The sequence below is a fragment of the Monodelphis domestica genome, chromosome 2, assembly GCF_027887165.1.
Source record: "Monodelphis domestica isolate mMonDom1 chromosome 2, mMonDom1.pri, whole genome shotgun sequence".
In the NCBI taxonomy this organism is placed as follows: domain Eukaryota; kingdom Metazoa; phylum Chordata; class Mammalia; order Didelphimorphia; family Didelphidae; genus Monodelphis; species Monodelphis domestica.
This window is the reverse complement of record NC_077228.1, coordinates 273838498-273858990: the sequence shown is the minus strand read 5'-3', so window position 1 is coordinate 273858990 and position 20493 is coordinate 273838498. Positions and strand designations below refer to the sequence as shown.

At 36.1% G+C, this 20493-nt stretch overlaps 1 protein-coding gene across 8 annotated transcripts in view; it reads left to right on the top strand.

Annotated features, from left to right (window-relative positions):
- The window catches only part of SLC26A8 (solute carrier family 26 member 8), a 227765-nt gene that overhangs the window by 76377 nt on the left and 130895 nt on the right, over nucleotides 1-20493 (top strand). For 7 of the 8 annotated variants that reach the window (XM_056818124.1, XM_056818123.1, XM_016431013.2 and 4 more), the window contains 3 exons: nucleotides 6738-6902; nucleotides 7692-7841; nucleotides 10141-10223. In XM_056818124.1, coding sequence (XP_056674102.1) covers nucleotides 6738-6902; nucleotides 7692-7841; nucleotides 10141-10223 — 398 coding nt within the window. The remainder of the gene's footprint in view (nucleotides 1-6737; nucleotides 6903-7691; nucleotides 7842-10140; nucleotides 10224-20493) is intronic. The other variant, XM_007483767.3, reaches the window with a different exon arrangement.

Below are 20493 nucleotides of genomic sequence, written 5' to 3'. Positions count from 1 at the left end.
ATAGAAAATTTGATTCTTAAATATAAGACTCAAGAGAAGCACAAAAAGGTAAACAGGAAAGAGGAATCACTGGGGATTGAATAAGGTTAAATTGTTTATATTCCTACATGGGAAAATGATACTTGCAACTCCTAAGAACTTTACCATTATTATAACATTTTGAAGCAATATACATAGAAAGAAGGCACCGGTATGTGTTGAATATGGTGGAATCTCTTAAAAAAAAAAAGAAAAGGAATAAGAAAGAAGAATGCTCTGGGAGAAGGGTGAAGGGAGAGGTAGAATGGTGCAAAAGAACTTTTACAGTAAAGAAGATGGGGAAGTTGAGGAGGGGAATGCTTGAATCTTATTAGAATTGGTTCAGAGGAAATGACATACATGCTTAGACTAGTATAGAAATTTGTCTTGGCTTGTGGGAAAATAAGAGAGGAAGGGGATAAGAAAAGGGATTGGGGAGACTGATAGAAGAGAGGGCCAATTGGGGAAGACAGTGGCCAGAAGCAAAACACTTTTGAGGATGAACAGGATGAAAGGACAGAAGTAGAATAATCAAGGGGGAAATAGGATGGAAGGAAATGCACAGTAATCATAACTGTGAAAAAAACTGATAGTTGGATTCTCTGATGGAGACCTCATTTTTCAGATACATAAAGAAATGAATCAAGTGCATAAGAATACAAGCCATTCCCTAATTGATGAATGGTTAACGGATAGGAACAGTAATTTTCATATGAAGTAATCAAAGCTATCCATAGTCATAAAAAAGACTCTAAATCACTATAAGAGAAATGAAAATTAAAAGAATTCTTTTTTTTTCATTGAAAGCAGCATTTTGTTAATGGATATAGGAGAAATAAATATATGTTGTTTCCCCAAAATTAGGAAAATATAATTTTGACATGTCAGTTTCAATTTAGCAAATTTTCTCTAATAAGGATTTAAACAAAATGATAAAATAGAACTTAAAACTTAAGTGTAACATGTGGACCCTTAGATTTTACATTCTAAGAGATTCTACTTCGAGATTAGAACAGCATATAATCATGCTAATAAAAAGTTAAATATTCCTTATGAAAAATTTAGCACTTCACATTAATGATAATTAAAAGAATTCTAAGGTTTCACCTCATCTATACATTTGGCTATTATGACAGAAAAGAAATAACAAATATTAGAGGGGGTATGGAACAATTGAGACCTTAGTATGTTTTGGGGATAGTTTGAATAGATTCAATCATCATTATGAAGAGTAGCTTGAAACTATGCCCAAAGGGCTATAAAACTATGCGTATCCTTTGATCTAGCAATACCATTAGGAGGTCTGTATCCCAGAGCAATAAAAAACAAGAAGAAAAAAACCTATATGTTCAAAAATATTTATATCAGCTCTTTTTGTGGTGGCAAAGAATTGGAAAGTAAGGAGATGTCCATCAATTGGGGAATAGCTGAATGTGTGGCACATAATTATGATGCAATGCCATGATCTATAAGAAATAATGAATAGCAGAATACTGTGGGGAAAGTGGCAGAGCAGGACATGAGATAACCTTACTCTCCAAACCACCACAAACAATAAAAAATAATTCTATAGAATGAATGCTAAAAATGGAGAAAGAGATGAGTCTGGAGGAAAGAGCAGTCAAGGACAACATCGGAGGAAAGTCTCTGACCTGCCATCCTCACCTGATTGAGGCTTGAAATTCAAATGCTCCAGAGCAAATACCCCAGAACCAATAAGCAGCAAGCCCTACGGACAGGTTGGGCACCCTCACCTTGTCTGATGTGAAATCCTAAATCCCAGTGGCAGATACCATGAACCCTGGTAGCCACTGTGTGGGCTATAGGTTCAGCTCTGGAGATCCCCACCCACTCATAGTTTGGAAGCTGACCAGAGAAGGACTTTGGAGGCCCAGGAACACTGACAAGACATTGCTCCATCCCCAGCTATGGCTTCAGAAGCATTGAGGAAGGAGTGTACACTGGTGAGTATGGCTGATGAGGAGTGAAGACCCTGTGGTCACCCCCAAAAGAGTGTAGTCCCTGACTGCCATTCCAGCAGGTAGGTAAGTTGGTGCTTAGAGACAGCTGGAGACCACAGGAACTGGAGCTATATGTTTGCAGTGGCAGAACTGCAGGAGGGCTCTGGTTGGAGGTAAGGGGAAAGAGATAAGGAAGGGAACCTTAGAAAGGCGGGTTGATTCAGAACTAGGAGGGCAAGGGGAGAGGATAAGGGAAGAATTCTTTTTTTTTCTTTAGAATATTTTCCCATATTTACTTGATATATGCCCCTCACCCCCATTTCCCTTCCTGGAGCTCACAAGCAGTAGAGAAGAATTCTTAAGAAGGGGTGCAGATTGGAGAAGTAGTCAGAAGATACTGGTTTACCAAGGGAAGTACAGGGCAAAAGGAGAACATTGTACAGTAACAGCAATACTGTAAAATGATCAATTGTAAATGACTTAGCTATTCTCAGCAAAACAATTATCTCCAGATAAAGAACTGATAGAGTCTGAATGCAGATCAGAGCATACATTTAAAAAGCCTTTTTTTCCTTTTATTTCTTTTTTTGATCTGTTCTCTTTCATAATATGAATAATATGAAAAAAAGAAGAAGAAAAAAAAAGGTCCTGCCTAACTCCAGGGAAAGAACTGGATTTTCAACACAAATTGATGCACACCAATTTTCATTTTATTTTCTTCATGGATTTTATTTTTAATATGTGTCTTCTTCCACAAAATGACTAATATATGGACATGTGTTTTGTATAATCGCACATATATAGTCTGTAACAGATTCCTTGCTTTCTCAGGAAGTGGGGCCTGGAAGGAAGGAGACAATTCCGAACTCAGAATTTTAAAGGACCTAATGTTAAAACGTTTTTATACATGTAATTAGAGGGGAAAAAATAAAACATTATTACAAAAAGAAGAAGAAAAAGCTGGAAAAAACCTCAAAGATATTTGATTTATTATATCTGGTTTTCTCATCTGAGGACCCATCAACGTACAGGTCCATCCAATGAACTTGGGAACTCCCCTGGCAGCATTCCTAGTCCTTCTCTTCTCAGAAGCAGGTCTATTTCTTCCATGCAGTTCTCTAGTTTTGTTCTAAATGATATATTATTGTATAAACAGATGCCAAGTTCATACCTTGGGGACATCTTCGGTTAATTTAGTGTAAAATAATAGATGGCACACAGGGAATGTGCTTTGTTTTTCAGTAGGAATCTCAGCAGAAGAGCTACCCAAGTTGCTATATCTGAGCAAGGCACCAGGTGGTGCTCCAGGCCTCGTGCTGCAAGTTAAGTAACTGCACAAATAGGAGCAGGTATGAGTAGCCTCAGTCCTGAGCCATGAATGGGACCTCCCAGGTGTGTCTCTCCAACAATGTTACTCTTTTGGTGCTTACTCAGATTTCTGTCTTAAGGATACCTCTAATGTTCATCATAGTTTGCAAATGATTTTGTCTGTGTTTGTCCCCATTCTTTGTGATCTTGCTCTCTTTCTTATCCTTGGCACAACAGCCATGACTACTTACTTTTTTTTTTTAAACCCTTACCTTCTGTCTTGGAGTCAATCCTGTGTATTGGCTCCAAGGCAGAAGAGTGCTAAGGGCTAGGCAATGGGGGTCAAGTGACTTGCCCAGGGTCACACAGCTGGGAAGTGGCTGAGGCCAGATTTGAACCTAGGACCTCCTGTCTGTAGGCCTGGCTCTCAATCCACTGAGCTACCCAGATGCCCCCCATGACTACTTACATAAAAACTAGCATATATTTACTGGAGAGAAACCGAAAATGCAAGGGCCATGATTAGAATTTGGAGCAAAGGGGCCATTGCTAGGCTGTGTTTAAAATCTCAGCTTCCCTCTATTGAACTCTTCATTGTTCACTGCTTCCAAAAATCTTTTGTCAAATGTTGCTTGGTCTCATAGTTCCCAGAGAAGAGCAAAGTTAGAGCACAATCATTGAACTAAGTCCTAGCTCTTCCTATTTTCTTTTGTGGATTAGTTCCCAGGTAGAGAGATAGGAGAGTAGAGTTCTCACCCTCCTTATTTCCAACATCTTCTCTGGCATCTTGACCCCAAAGTTTGGCAGCTGTCTTTTTAAAATTATACCCCACTTTCTTGGTAACATAAGAATCTCAAGCAATTGCATTTTATGCTAAAATTTAAGCTAAAATTCTGGACATTTATGCTATGTCCAGAACCATTCCAGTCCTGGATTTCTTTTTCTCTTTCCAATCTTCAAAGATTCAAGAAATTACAAGAGGAAAAAACTCAAGTTGTTGCTACCATAAGTTACACAAAAATTTATTGAGCAATATCATTTAAAGTGTATTGTAATAAATGTTGTAGTGGATGTTCAAAAAAATGAGAAGACATAATGCCAAAGACTGAATTGTAATCTGGTTAAAAGAGGGATAAGACATACACAAAGTCAATGTCAATTTTTTTCAAACTACACTACAGTATAAATTAATTCTCTAGGACTCAGTTTCTTTATTAAATGAGGGAGTTGAACTAAAAGGGAAAAATGAAACAAAACCACTAAGCAGAGCATCTAGAAATGCCATGCTAGGAATTAATAAAAACTCCTACTACATTCAGTGCATTGCTCTGTTGAAGAGATACAAGGGAATCAGCTGACAAAGGACTTTCAGGGCTAGATAGAAGGTTCATATTTAATGTGATAGGAAATATGAATCCACTGAAAGTTTTTTTCTGAGAGCTTCTGAATTAGCACATGTGGTTGTGGTAACTGAAATCTTCTAGATATTGACATACCTTTCCCTACATCCCATCATTCAATCTTCATTCAGGTCATTGCTTAATAAAAATAGCAATGATCTGGGTCAGCATCCTTGGCCTTTTTCTTAAGCAATTGGTGCTCCATCCTTATACATACATATATATATATATATATATATATATATATATATATATATATATATATATATATATCCCCACACAGTCTGTTATTTAAGCATTGGTGTAACTTTTAAGGACATTTTATCCCAAGATTTCTGTTTAGCTTATAATTGTACAATCATAGCTATTTGGAGCTATTTGTTATCAGTCTAAAATCCTAAAAGGAACTTGATCATTCTGAATTCAGTCAAAATCCTGGAGATTTTAGCAGGATCCCATTGTCCTAGGTATGTTCCCTGTTCAGTAATTAACCTCTGGATCCTCACAGGAAAGTTTTCATCTTCTAAGAAGTATCATGGGAAAGGGGCTTCAGAAAGGCAGAAGAGGATTATTATGATTTGGGCAGTCATAATTTTACTGCCTCAGTGCTTTGAAAGATCATAGGAAAATTCATGTGAAAGGCCTTCTTGCGAGTTGAAATGTTTTATTTCTGGGTCACTGTTTCCATATTTGTAAAATGGGAAAGTTTTTCTAGATCAGGTTTTCTTGAACCTTTTTTTTATTCTGGACCCCTTTAGTAGTGACACCTATGATTCTTTCTCAGGATAATGTTTTATAAATGCACAAAATAAGGTGTTAGATTGCAAAGGAAACCAATTACATTGAAATATAGTTATCAAAAAACTTTTATAAGTTCAGGGAACTTTTGCTTTGAAAAACCTCCAAGGTCCTTTCTAGCTCAGTTCTAAATCCGATAATCTATTCATTTTTATGAAGAAGAGAGATTACTAGATGGAATGAATAGATGAAAAAATTTTATTAACTATTTACTATGAATAAAGCATTATGCTAAGCTCTCAGAATAGAAACAGAAAAGAAATATCCCTGTTCTCAAGGAGCTCATATTCTATGAGACAATGCATAGAAAAGATTTCAATCAGAAGGCAGATGGAAAAGTTTTATAGTTCTTTTGGTACAGGGACAAAGTACCTTCTTTAATGCCATTTCCACCTTTTAAAAAAGTATTCATTTCCGAATGTTGACCCATTTGACAGTGCCAAGGACTTTAATGGCAGCAATTTTGGGGGGAAAGTGAGGAAGTGAAGGGCACCTTGTTGCTTCAGACAGACTGATTTGCTTGTTCTGTTAGTTTATAATGGGCTAAGATTCTGAAAAATGGTATTTGAGCAGGAAGCGGGGCTGGTGAGGTGCCCTGCTGTTCCAGAATTCTTTGGCTTACATGTATCTTCATAGTGAGGTGGAGGATGAGGTATGGAAGTGTGTCACATGTGCCACAAGTATTACTCTGTGGTATATGAATAAGAAGGCTAATTGTGCTAAGATTACTAGAGAAAAAGGAAGATTTAACTATTTAGTTTTATAAGAAGTACAACCCCAAGGGCTTATAAGCCAGTCTCTCTCTCCCTCCCTCCCTCCCTCCTCCTTCCTTCCTTCCCTCCCTCCTTCTCTCTCTTTCTCTCTCTCTTTCTCTCTTCCTCTCCTCCCATTTTTTCTCTGCCTCTTCCCTACCTTTGTCTCTCCTCTTTCATCCCTCTTTTTCCTCTCAGCTTCTCTCTCCCCATTTCCAAAATTCCTTTCTAAAAAGAAAAAAATAAGTTATCAAATTGTGCCTGATGCCCTGAGTAATATTAGTTAGGAATGAGTGACAACTTGGGAGTATTAGAACCTTTTGCTCCTGGGAAGGATATTGTAAGGACCTTCTAGGATTAGTAACTCCATCTTTTGGAGAGGGTCTGAATTATTTGGTGCTGAATTTTGATTGGATTGATTTTCACAACCTAGTGCTGTCGTTCCTGATATCACCATTCAGCTCTCTTTCATTCCCTCTTTCAATCCCAATGTCTTGTAGCTGCTGATTGGAGTGCTAAGATTGGATTTCTTCACCAAGTACCTGCCTGATACCTTAATTAATGCCTACTTGGCAGCCACTGCACTTCATGTCATGATGTCCCAGCTGTGCTTCATCTTTGGGATTATGGTTCGTTTCCACTGTGGTGCTATCTCCTTCTTTTATGTGAGTAGTTAACAAACCCTGCTCAGAGATACCTGCTTCTCCAGAGGAGAGTGGGAAAAGTTTGATTATGAACACCTCTTTCTAGAAATAGGCAGACTTGAGAAGATTCAGATCATAAAACCATATACAATCAGTTTCTTTTTCTCTGCTCTCAAAAGGTCTCAACTTCTAGATTTGGGTTAAGTGATTGCAGTAGTAACAACTTCTTGAATTTACTCTCGCTAGTTCAGTCTCTCACCATATCATGCCTCATATTGCAACTTAAGATCAGAAAAAGATTCTTTTCCCATGTTCCTTATGTAATATAATTAAATGAACAATCTACTCAAGACCAAGAAGCATATATTTGAGGCTCTGCTCAAACTTCTAATATTATTGTTTTAAATTTGATTTTAAATTTATGCTGTATTTTCCTCTGGAGAACTCAATTTGAAGAGGGAAGAACTAAGCTTTTCATGAATGCTAGAAGTGTGTAGGGGTCATATGTTATATGGATCAGAAGAAGTGATAGTATGAATAAATAAATAAGTTTCTGGTCCTTTTTAAAAAAATTATACCAAAATAAGAAAAACAAAACTAGTACAGATAATGACCCCTTTTCTCATCTGAAAAGGATAACTCTGTTTTTGTCCTAAAATGTTTTATTGTTCTTTCAGAGGGCTCACCTTCTCTCTCTTTGTTAGTGTCACATCTGAAGAACTTTTATGGTTTCAGCTGGTATAGTTAGGAAATAATACAAAGAAGACTATTCTATCCTCATTTAAACTCTCTGATTATGTTTCTTTACAGAACCTAGTTAACTACTGTATAGCTCTTCCAAGAGCCAATTCTACCAGCATCCTGCTCTTTCTGATTTGTATGGTGGCTTTGAGAGTCAACAAATGTATCAAGATCTCTTTCAAACGATATCCCATTGAATTTCCCATGGAATTCGTACTGGTAGGTGCTGTCCTATGTTAGTAATTCAGAAAATCACATACAGTTGCATATTACTTGATGCTAATTTAGGCAGAGAGCACTTATTTCCTTTACAGAGACTCTTGCGTAATAACCTTTCTCATTGGCCTCCTAGTCACTAGACTTCTTGTACTTCCATTTGCTCTATCAATGAACATCTCTGGGGAAATGAGCATAAAAAGTCATTAAAGAAGAAAAATGTAACCTGTGATACATTTTAAAAATATTGTTTAATAATGCCTAATTTTTTATAACATAGTACTTTTAACTTATTCAGGTAATTTCCCACATGTTACCTCATTTGATCTTCATAATACCATGAAAAGTAAATAAGAAAATAATATTATCATTTTTATAGATGAGGCAATTGAGACAGTGAGAGATCAAACAACTTGCCTAAGATCACATTGCCAGCAAGTAGCAAAACCTGCCCCACTTTTTTTCATCTATTTTTTAATCCTTCTCCTTGGGAGATCCAGGTGTGATTTTCAGCAAATAAACTAATAGGCTTGGAGTTGGTTTTTTTTAAAACCCTTACCTACCATCTTAGAATCAATACAAAGTGCTGCTTCCAAGGCAGAAGAGCAATAAGGACTAGGTAATGGGGGTTAAATGACTTGCCCAGAGTCATATAGCTAGGACATATCTGAGGTCAAATTTGAACCCAGGACCTCCATACTCCAGGCCTTGCTCTCTATCCACTGAGCCATCTAGCTGTTCCTACTATTTTTCCAATTTTTTTTTTAATTTTATGTAAAGCACCATGAAGGCTGATCCAAATGTTCAGGAGTTCAGAAATCCTTTTATATTTCCCAATTCATTTGGGTACAGAGGAGGCAAGTATAAAGAATTCAATTCAGTTCAGCAAATATTTATATGCCTACTATGTACAGAACACTGTGCTAGACAGTGGGAGAAATACAAAGATAATTGAGAGACTATATTCCTATGATCATATAAGGACCATTCTAAATAACACATACATACTTTTTGTTTACATAGAATTTTATTTAATTCAGGATGCAGTTGTAAAAGAGAGTATGGAAAGTACATAAGAGTACATAATACACACAAAATCATGTAGGAAGTCTAAGAAGGAAAAGATAATCTCCAATTGTGAAAATAGACAAAGGCTTGATGGAGGAAGCATTAGCTGGGTTTTGAAATAAAGGCAGAATTTCAGTAGGCTGAAATGGCTATAGGATGGTCTGGTTAATAAATTGGCAGATGTTATTGTTCCATATTTGAACCACTAGAAATAATTTCTTGTTCCTGCTGAAATGTCTTCAGGGTTGTTTAAGATGCACTCAGAATTAAAACCTTAAGGTAGCACATTACAATAATCAGCAAATTATTGAGGCAGTATTGGGACCAAAGTAAATGACCCCTGAGAATCACTCTTGAGACATTGTCAAGGTCATTCTGAGCAAGAGGTCATCTGGAACTATTCATCATATTTTATCCATAGACTTTCTTAGGGTCCTCTGCTTGGTTGCACGGTCACCATTCAGGCATCAATTGCTGATATGCACAAACCAATTCTGATCTTGCTCAGATTTGCATTTAAATTTTGGAGCTGGTGCTAGGAACCTTAATAGCCTATGGGTGAGAAGCAAACAAATATTTCATATCTACTAAAAAATTTGGATATTAATTTATTTCTGTGGTTCTACTTTAATGAGAGATCTTTAGTAAGCTGAAATAGATTTTTAGACTGCCCACTTATTTTCCTGTTTATCACCTTATTTCTGGAAGAGAAGATTGATATTTCCAGAGAAAAGTAAATATGAAAAACCTATAATTCTGTTGGCCCAGAACTTTCTAGATTATAAAAAGTTAATTATTATTATGACTCTTAATAGTATCAGCAGCTATGAAAGAGTTTGTTTGTATTGAGGCCATGGTGAAGAGTGCCTTTGAAGTTCATAAACCTTAAGAACTAGAATCAACTTCTCTCTTAGGTCACTACAGTTCTCTGAGATTGGGGGTTGGAAAGAGAAAAAAGTATCAAGCCATTTATTGTTGATCGCATAGGTAGGCCAAGTCCAGAAAGGTAGACTCTTAATTCTAGCCCTAAAGCTAAAGAATACAGAGAAGACAGAAGATGGGGTCTTTGATTTTCTGTTAAGTTTCTTGCTCTATGTGGTTGGCTCTGTATCTTGCTGCTGGCCCTTTATGTTGTTCATTCTATCAGAAGACCCCTGCCCTCTGCTTTCATAGTCTAGAAAAGGACAGAACTAAAATTATTTTGCTTTCTAATTCTTTTTTTCCTTAAATGAAGATTGTCTGCTTCACCATCATTGCAAACAAGATTCACATGAACACTGAAACCAGTAAGAACATTGTTGAAATGATTCCTTACAGGTGAGTAATTTTCTATTGTCAAGATTGTGCATCCAACTGTCTCATCCTTTCTCAACTTCAGGCTATTCTGATAGTCTCCAGTAGCAATTTCAGGCAAGAGTAGAGTTAGAAGTATTGGCTTAGATTCACTTTGAGACTTTTAGTCTCCTGGAAGAAAAAGGTAGGGAAAGGCTGTATGGTACAGTTGAACCCAAATTGCTTATATCAACCAATTAAGAAGTATTTATTTAGTACTTGTTCTTTATCTATATAAGAACTAGAACTATATACTTCCTAGCTGTGTGACCCTGGGCAAGTCACTTGACCCCCATTGCCTAGCCTTTATCCCAATACAAAGTATCGATTCCAAGATGGAAGGTAAGGGTTAAAAAAAAAAAAGAACTAGAACTATAGATACAAAGAATGAAACTATTTCTACTCTCATGTAGCTTATATTTTTATTTCCATTAGCAATATATGCATCTCTGTTTCTTGTGAACAGAATGATCTATGAATTTAGATATGCCAAAACTTTAGAACAAGAAAAGGTTCTGGGTTAGGTAACTTAACTTTTTTCCTTCACAAAGCATAGTCCACAGTACAGAATTCACATTTCTTTCCATGCCAGTCCATTCCCCATTTAGCTGCCAAAATGATTTTTAGATTCAGATCTGGCCATATTGCCCCTTGCTCAATAAATTCTAGTGGCTCTATATTACCTCTAGGAACAAATCTAAAGTTCTCTGTTTTGTTTATAAATTTCTTCACAACTGGCTCCATCCCATCTTTCCAGGTTTCTTACACTTGTCTCCTCTTTTCACATAATATACTCCAACTACACCGGCCTTCTTACTCTTCCTCCTACATAGCACTCTGTCTCTGGATTCCATGCCTTTACTGGCTGTATCTCATTCCTGGAATATTGTCACCCTTCACATCTGCTTCCTGACTTCCCTGACTCCCTCCAAAATTACACCCACACACTCATATATGTTCTAATTCTACCTAGAAATGATAGGAATTAGCAGACCTCTTCCTGATTGTTGTCCTTGTGTACTCCAAAAGAAGCACATTGTGAATGAAAAACAGAAACAGAGTCTGGATTATCTACACATTATCATTAATGGAAGGAGTTTCACATTTATTGAGCAACTGTCATTGGACAGCCTTGCATGACTGACTGCACATCTAAATGAAGGAATCAAACAAGAAAGATGATCCTATGGTTGCTACAATGACTACTGCTACTTTCTACTTTTTAAAACATTTTAACATACATTTTCATTTGAATATCACACAAACCCATGTGTGAGAGAAGACTGTGTTTTGCTGTAGAAGGGCACTGGATGTGGATTCAGGAATGTCTGGGTTTGAATTGCAGTTTTGTACTTACATCCTTTGTGATGTTATACAATTTACTTAGCTTCTAAGAGCATTGGTTTCTTTATCTGTAAAATGAGAGGTTTGGACTAGATGATCTCTAGGGAAGGAACATGATAGGTGGTTTCATATATTTGAATGACTATTTTGTGGGGGGTTTTTTTGTCTTTATGATTATCTTGTTTTCCTAATCTTGAACCACTATTGCATCACTTAGATCTAAGAAAATAATTTTTGTATACATTGATATAGTCTTGCTAATATTTTATTTAAAAATTTTGCATTAATATTTATTAGTAAAATTGTTCTATAGTTCTCTTTTTCTTTCTCCCTCTGGCTCAGGTATCAGGACCAAATTTATCTCACTTTAAAAAGATTTGTGTAAAATGCTTTTTTCTCAATTACTGAAAATAATTTTCACTACTTAGATGCTAATTGCTCTTCAAGAATTTTATATGTTCATTTGCAAGTCCCTCTAAAGAAAATTTTTCCCTTTTTGGTGGTCCATTTGTAGTATATTCAATCTCTCTTTGATTGACTTATTGAAAATAAAATATAAAATTCAAATTGCTTTGTAATTTAGGTATTTTGTATTTTTACAGATAATTATCCATATCAGATGGTTTAATTTCTTCATTTAATATATGGGAAAACTCATTTCTAGAAAGTTGATGTGACTTGCTCAAGGGAATTCTTTGTCTTTGGTTCAGCATCTTAGAATATTTGGTGGCAGAATCTCTCACATTTAGCAAGTGTTTGATGCAGTCCCCTCCTTGCTGCTATTTGATTAAAACCAAAGTATTATGGCTTGTCTCCAGGGCTAAGCCTTTAGGATTTGTTTTTAGAAGTGTTCATCTAAAGTATGCAACAGGAGAAAATGCTTTCTTTTACCTCTTCACTCTTTTGTATTATTTGCCAAGTTCATAATTTTTGCAGTCATCAAGTCAAAAGAAATCCTTCAGTGAGTGATCCTTATTCCCAGCTAGTCAAAGATGCTAAACTTTGAAGTATTTGCATTTTATAAAAAGGATGTGCCCTTTTCAGACTCTGAGGAGTTCATTTGCTTATGAAAGGGCCAGGAAACTCAGCTGAGGATTGGCAGAGAAAAAGAAATTCCTTCTCCCCTGCCCCCATGATCAACAATGACATCTTTTTACAAGAGCATATAGGTATGGGAGACATGTACTTAGCATGCAACCTGAGAAGGAAAGCAAAAAACTTGTGTTCCTAAACCCATACCTCTGTGGTCAAAAGCAGAGTCCAGCTGCAGAGCTGAGTCAAGTTATTGAGGAGTTGAGAGTCCAGTGCTTGAACCTGGGATTCAACAGAGTCAAAATTCCTCCTGGTCCTAAGGTATTGGTTCCAATTCTTTCCAAAAGTGTACAGCAGTGCCCTAGGCCTGGATTTATGCTGAGCCCAGAACAAGAGATGATGGAAGTCACAACTGAGCACTAAAGCCACTCAACAAAGTCCAGAAATAGGCCCATGAGGACCAATGAAACAATTCACCAAGAAGAGAGGCTAAGCCACTCAAGGAAGAGCAAAAGAACTATGCAAGAAGGCATGAGAGCACTGCTTTGTTATACATATACTTATTGGATACATGTGCCATGGTTATATTTATTCCCTATGTTTGTTCATCTCTGTGAATGCTTTCCACTGATGCTGGGTATGCTTTTACTTTAGGCTCATGAGGGAGATAATGCATTTCTTACTATGCCATTTTAGTAAGTGATTTTGGTTTGAGATAATTGTGTCCTCTGGTATACTAAAGAAAAGGTAAATATACTAGTTAAGGCTTGTGAACTTTCATTTTAGTAATATGAAACAACCAAGAATACTTGAACCTGGGGTAGTAGTCCTCTGGGTAACCCAGCCTACAAATACTGGTTGGGAAGTGCTTCAGAAGGGTGCTGTATAGAGTCCAATTCATTAATATTGGATTTTCCCATGATTTAGGAGTGTGAGTATGAAATCCCCTACACCTTTTTACGATTATAATTGTATTAGCCTTTGTGATTATAACACAGATAATATAGTTTGATTCATGTGAATTATGAATATTAGCTAAGGTAAAAATACAGTTTAAGGGTGGTATCAAATTTGCTCACAAGCATTTTGACCTTAAGCATGTAACCCAAAAGTTTCAACTAAGCCCACCATATCCTGTTGCAAAATCATGAAATAGGTGCTAGAGGACTGTCCTTGGATCTGAATTTGTCTCAGATGCAAATATGAGTCATAAATGTCATTCATCTAACTGCTGACTCCTAGTTGTCAGTGGAAAAAACATTGATCCTAACCCTTTACTGAAAAGTCTTTGGAAAGGTCAGTAATAATAATAGATATAAAGCTACCACCCAAAGTGATTTTTTTTATACTTTCTGATTTATTTAGCATTTGCACGATCTGCCCATGTGAAAAATTCTGTATTCAGTCTGTCTTTTATGACAGGATATCATCAGATTTCTTTTTTTTTAATTGATTAATTAAGAAACTTTCCCCCAATTTGTTGCTTCCTTCTTATTTTGGTTGCATTGGTTTTGTTTGTACAAAACCTTTTTAATTTTATGTAATCAAAATTATTTATTTTACATTTTGTTATTTTTTCTAACTCCTCTTCTAACTCTTTCCTTTAGCAAATAGCTGACAAGTATACTATTCTGTGTTCACCTAATTTACTTATAATTTCCTTCTTTATATTCGAGTCATTCACCCATTCTAAGTTTATCTTGGTGTAGGGTGTGAGATATTGATTTAAACCTAATCTCTCCCATACTGTCTTTCAATTTTCCCAGCAATTTTTGTCAAATAGTGGATTTTGGTCCCCAAAACTGGGATCTTTGGGTTTATCATACACTGTCTTGTTGAGGTCACTTACCCAAAGTCTATTCCACTGATCCTTCTTTCTGTCTCTTAGCCAGTGCCATATTGTTTTGATGACCACTGCTTTACAGTATAGTTTGAGATCTGGTACTGCTAGGCCATCTTCCTTCATATTTTTTTTCCATTATTTCCCTGGATATCTTTGATCTTTTGTTCTTCCAAAAGAACTTTGTTATGGTTTTTTCTAATTCAGTAAAAAAGTTTCTTGGTAATTCGATGGGTATGGCACTGAATAAGTAAATTAATTTGGGTAGGATTGTCATTTTTATTATGTTAGCTTGTCCTACCGTTGAGTAATTAATGTTTTCCCAATTGTTTAGATCTAGTTTTAATTGTGTGGAGAGTGTTTTGGAGTTGTGTTCATATAGTTCCTGTATTTGTCTTGGCAGATAGATTCTGAAGTATTTTATATTGTCTAAGGTGATTTTAAATGGAATTTCTCTTTCTAACTCTTGCTGCTGGGACATGTTGGAAATATATAGAAATGCTGACGATTTATGTGGGTTTATTTTGTATCCTGTAACTTTGCTAAAGTTGTTGATTATTTCCAATAGCTTCTTAGTTGATTCTCTAGGATTCTTTAAGTAAACCATCATATCATCTGCAAGGAGTGATAGCTTGGTCTCTTCATTGCCTATTTTAATACCTTCAATTTTCTTTTTCCTCTCTAATTGCTACTGCTAGTGTTCCTAGTATCATGTTAAATAATAGAGGTGATATTGGGCATCTTTGCTTCACTTCTGATCTTATTGGGAAGGCTTCTAATTTATCCTCATTGCAGATGATGCTTGCTGATATTTTAAATATATACTGTTTATTATTTTTTAGGAAAGGTCCTTCTATTCCTATACTTTCTAGTGTTTTCAATAGGAATGAGGGTTGTTTTTTGTCAAAGGCTTTTTCTGCATCTATTGAGATAATTATGTGATTTTTGTTGGTTTGCTTGTTATATGGTCAGTTATATGGATGGTTTTCGTAATATTGAACCATCCTTGCATTCTTAGTATAAATCCCACTTGATCATAATGAATGACCCTTGTGATAACTTGCTGGAGTTTTTTTTATAGTATTCTATTTAAGATTTTTGCATCTATGTTCATTAAGAAGATTGGTCTATAGTTTTCTTTCTCTGTTTTTAATTTACCTGGGTTTGGAATCATTACCATATTTGTGTCATAAAAGGAATATGGTAGAACTCCTTTGCTTATTTTGTCAAATAGCTTGTGTAGTATTGGGATTAGTTGTTCTTTAAATGTTTGATAGAATTCGCTTGTGAATCCATCTGACACTGGGGATTTTTTCTTAGGGAGTTCTTTGATGACTTTGTTCAATTTATTTTTCAGATATGGGATTATTTAAGTATTCTATGTTTTCTTCTGTTAATATAGATAATTTATATATTTTTTAATATTTTAATATTCATCCATATCATCCATATAATTGGGAAAAATAGTTTTTTTATAATATTATTTTATTTGGGCATTTCTGAGTGCATTATTCATTGGAGACAAAGATCATTCCCCTCCCCCCCCCCCACCTATCCCATAGCCGATGTGCGATTCTACTGGGTATCACAAGTATTCTTGATTCAAACCCATTTCCATGTTGTTGGTATTTGCATTAGAGTATTCATTTGGAGTCTCTTAGTCATATCCCCTCAACCCCTGTAGTCAAGCAGTTGCTTTTCCTCAGTGTTTTTACTCCCACAGTTTGTCCTCTGCTTGTGTATAGTGTTTTTTCTCCTAGATCCCTGCAGATTGTTCAGGGACATTGCATTGCCACTAATGGAGAAGCCCATTATGTTCGATTGTACCACAGTGTGTCAATCTCTGTGGGAAAAATAGTTTTTAATGATTGCCTTAATTTCCTTTTCATTAGAGGTGAATTCTCCCTTTTCATCTTTGATACTGTTAATTTGGTTTTCTTCTTTTTTAAATTAGATTAACCAGTACTTTGTCTATTTTATTTGTTTTTTTTTCAAAGTATCAGCTTCTAGTTTTATTTATTAATTAGATAGTTCTTTCACTTTCAATTTTATTAATTTCTCCTTTAATTTGTAGGATCTCTAATTTAATTTTTATCTGGGGGTTTTTAATTTGTTCACTTCCTAGTTTTTTAATTTGCATGCCAAATTCATTGACCTATGCCCTCCCTAATTTGATAATATATGCACTCAAGGATATAAATTTCCCCCTGAGTACTGCTTTGGCTACATCCCATAGATTTTGATAGGATGTCTCATCATTGTAATTCTCTTCAGTGAAATTATTGTTTCTCTGATTTGTTCTTTAACCAATTTTGGAGAATCATATTATTTAATTTCCAATTAATTTTTGATTTGGCTCTTCATGTACCCTTTCTAATTATTATTTTTATTGCATTATGATCTGAAGAGTTTGCATTTATTATTTCTGCTCTTTTGCAGTTCTTTGCCATTTTTTATGCCCTGATACATGGTCAATCTCTGTGAATGTACTATGTGCAGCTGAGAAGGGGTATTCCTTTTTGTCCCTATTTATTTTTCTCCACATATCTATTAACTCTAATTTTTCTAAGATTTCACTCACATCTCTTACCTCTTATTTATTTTTTGTTTGATTTATTTAGATCTAATAGAGGAAGGTTAAAGTCTCCCACTAGTATAGTTTTATTATCTATTTCCTACTTAAGCTCCACTAGTTTCTCCTTTAGAAATTTTAATGCTATACCATTTGGTGCATACATATTGAGTACTGATATTTCTCATTGTCTATACTGCCTTTTATCAGGATGTTGCCTTCCTTATCTCTTTTAATCAGATATATTTTCAATTTGGCTTTGCCAGATATCATAATTGTGTCTCCTGCCTTCTTTTTCTCAGTTGATGCCCAAAAGATTTTGCTCTAGCCTTTTACCATTACCCTGTATGTGTCTACCTGCCTCATGTGTGTTTCTTGCAGACAGCATATGGTAGGATTTTGGTTTCTAATCCACTCTGCTATTTGCTTCCATTTTATGGGTGAGTTCATCCCATTCATATTCAGTTATGATTACCACCTGTGTATTCCCCAACATTTTTATTTCCTCTCCTAGTCCTGCCCTTTATTCTTTCTCTATTTCCTTCTACACTAGTGATTTGCTTTTAATCCATCCCCCTAATGCCCACCCTTATTTTACTTCTCTTTCTTCCTCCTTCCTTTTTATTCCCTTCTTATTCTTTTTAGGGTCTATTAAATTCCCTCCCCCCTCTTTCCCTTCCTTTTTGCACTCCCTGCCCCCCTCCCACTCCCCCACTTTGGTTTTCCCCTCTCAACTTCCCTATAGGGAAAGAGAATTCGATACTCCAGTGGATCTAGATGCTCTTCCCTATCAGAACTGATTCCACTGAGAGTAAGATTACCTATTACCACTCTCTTCTTCTCCTTATAATAATATTCTTCCCCTCCCCCTCCCATGAGCCTCTTTGTGTGGTATAGATTATCCTATTTTTCTTATTCCTTCAAGTTTCTCTTGGTGCCATCTTCTATTCCCCCAACCATTTTCTTTTTTTGCATATCATCTTAACCTACTTATAACCTCAACCTCTACCTATAAATAATTCTTCCAACTATTATAACAGTGAATACAATTTTTGAGAATTACAAATAACATTTGTCCATATAGGAATATAAACAATTTGACCTTATTGAAGCCCTTAAAGAAAAAAAATTAAAAAAATTTTTTTCTTTCCTCTTTCTTTCTATTTACCTTTTCATGTTTCTCTTGATTTTTGTGTTTGGATATCAAATTTTCCATTTAGTTCTGGTCTTTTCTTTATAAATATTTGGAAATCTTCTATTTTGTTGAATGCCCATACTTTCCCCTGGAAGTACATAGTTATTTTTGATGGGTAGATGATCCTTGGTTGTAGACCCAATTTGCTTGCCTTTCTGAATATCATATTCCAAACTTTGTGGTCCTTTGATGTGGAGACTGCCAGATCCTCTGTAATCCGGATTGGGACTCCTTGATATCTGAATTGTCTCTTTCTTACTTCTTGAAATATTTTCTCCTTAGCTTGGAATCTATTGAATTTGGCAATTACATTCCTGGGAGTTGTCTTTTGAGGATTTAATGTAGAGGGTCATCTATAGATTCTTTCAATGTCTATTTTGCTTTCTTGTTGAAGAACATCAGGGCAGTTTTCTTGGATAATTTCTTATAGTATAATGTCAAGGTTTCTGTTTTTTTTTCAGGTTTTCTGGTAGGTCTCTGATTCTCAAATTGTCTCTCCTGGACCTGTTTTCCAAGTTAACCCTCTTTTCAGTGAGATTCTTCATGATTCCTTCTGTTTTGTCATTCTTTTGACTCTGTTTCATAATTCTTGCCGTCTTCTGAGATCATTAGCTTCTACTTGCCCAATTCTGGTCTTTAAAGAATGGTTTTCAGCTATGAGCATTTGCTTTTCCTTTTCAGTTTGGTCTATCCTGCTTTTCATGGATTCTAGCAGTTTAATTCTCGTCTCTAATTTGCTTATTATTTCATTTGATTTCTGAGCTTCTTTTTCCAAGTAGAAGTTTCTGTCTTTTAAACTGTTATTTTCTCTTTGAACCATTTCCCACATTTCTTGCCAAGTTTCTTCTATCTTTCTCATTTGGTTTATCACCTCAGATTTAAGCTCTTCAAGAGCTTGTAACCAATTTCCAGTTTTTGGAAGGTTTGGATGTGTTTACTTATTTGTTATCCTCTGCTGCCTCCTCTGTAGTCTGGATTTTTTCTCCATAAAAATTATCCAGGGTCAATGCCTTTCTCTTGTTATTTTTGATGGTTGAAGATTGTATTTCCTGGGCATTGTTAGCCATTGCTTTTTTGGTTTTTCCTTCCTTTCCTAGCCAGAAGTCTGAGTGAGGAGGGCAGGCTCTCTGTGTATGGAGCTATGGAGCAGTTTTTGCCCTGAGGCTATTTTTCTAGTCTCCATGGCTTCTGCTATGTTCCGTCCCTCTCTACTCTATCTCTGTGCCCAAGGTCCACATTCCTCAGCCTCCTGGGGTCCCAAGTCTAGCTTCTCTCAGGGATAAGTCTGTGGTGTTCTCAGCCAGCTCCCAAGAACCTAGAGGTTGCCCCGTGCTCATTCTGATTCTGGCACACTGGCTCTGGCTCTGGTGCCATAGGTGGAGCGGGGGAGGGTTGATTAGCTCGCATTTTGGTGGTAGCTATTTAACCCCCTTATAGCATGGAAATGCCCAAATCCCATCTACCTTCAAGGCTGAGTCCTATAGTAGAGCCCCTTCACTCATCTGATTTTTTTTTTGTCCTTTTGAGGCACTTTATATTGGTTGCTGGTGAGGAGAGGAAGAACCTTGCATCTATACCGCAGCCATCTTAACCTGGAAGTCTAATGAATTTCTATGTATTAAAAAAAAAGGCTATCTTCTTTTTTTAAATTTTTTTAAATTTTTAAATTTTATAGTATTTTATTTGATCATTTCCATGCATTATTCATTAAAGACAAAGATCATTTTCTTTTCCTCCCCCCCCCTTCCCACCACCTCTCCCATAGCTGACACATGATTCCACTGGGTATCACATGTGTTCTTGGTTCGAACCCATTTCCCTGTTATTGGAATTTGCATTATAGTGTTCATTTAGAGTCTCTCCTCAGTCTTATCCCCTCCAATCCTGTAGTCAAGCAATTGCTTTTCATCGGTGTTTTTACTCCCACAGTTTATCCTCTGCTTGTGGGTAGTATTTTTTAGATCCCTGCAGATTGTTCAGGGATTGCATTGATACTAATGGAGAAGTCCATCACCTTCGATTGTACCACAATGTATCAGGCTCTTTGTACAATGTTTTTTTGGTTCTGCTCCTTTCTCTCTGCATCACTTCCTGGAGGTTGTTCCAGTCTCCATGGAATTCCTCTACTTTATTATTCCTTTTAGCACAATAGTATTCCATCACCAACATATACCACAATTTGTTCAGCCATTCCCCAATTGACGGGCATCCCCTCGTTTTCCAATTTTTGGCCACCACAAAGAGCACAGCTATGAATATTCTTGTACAAGTC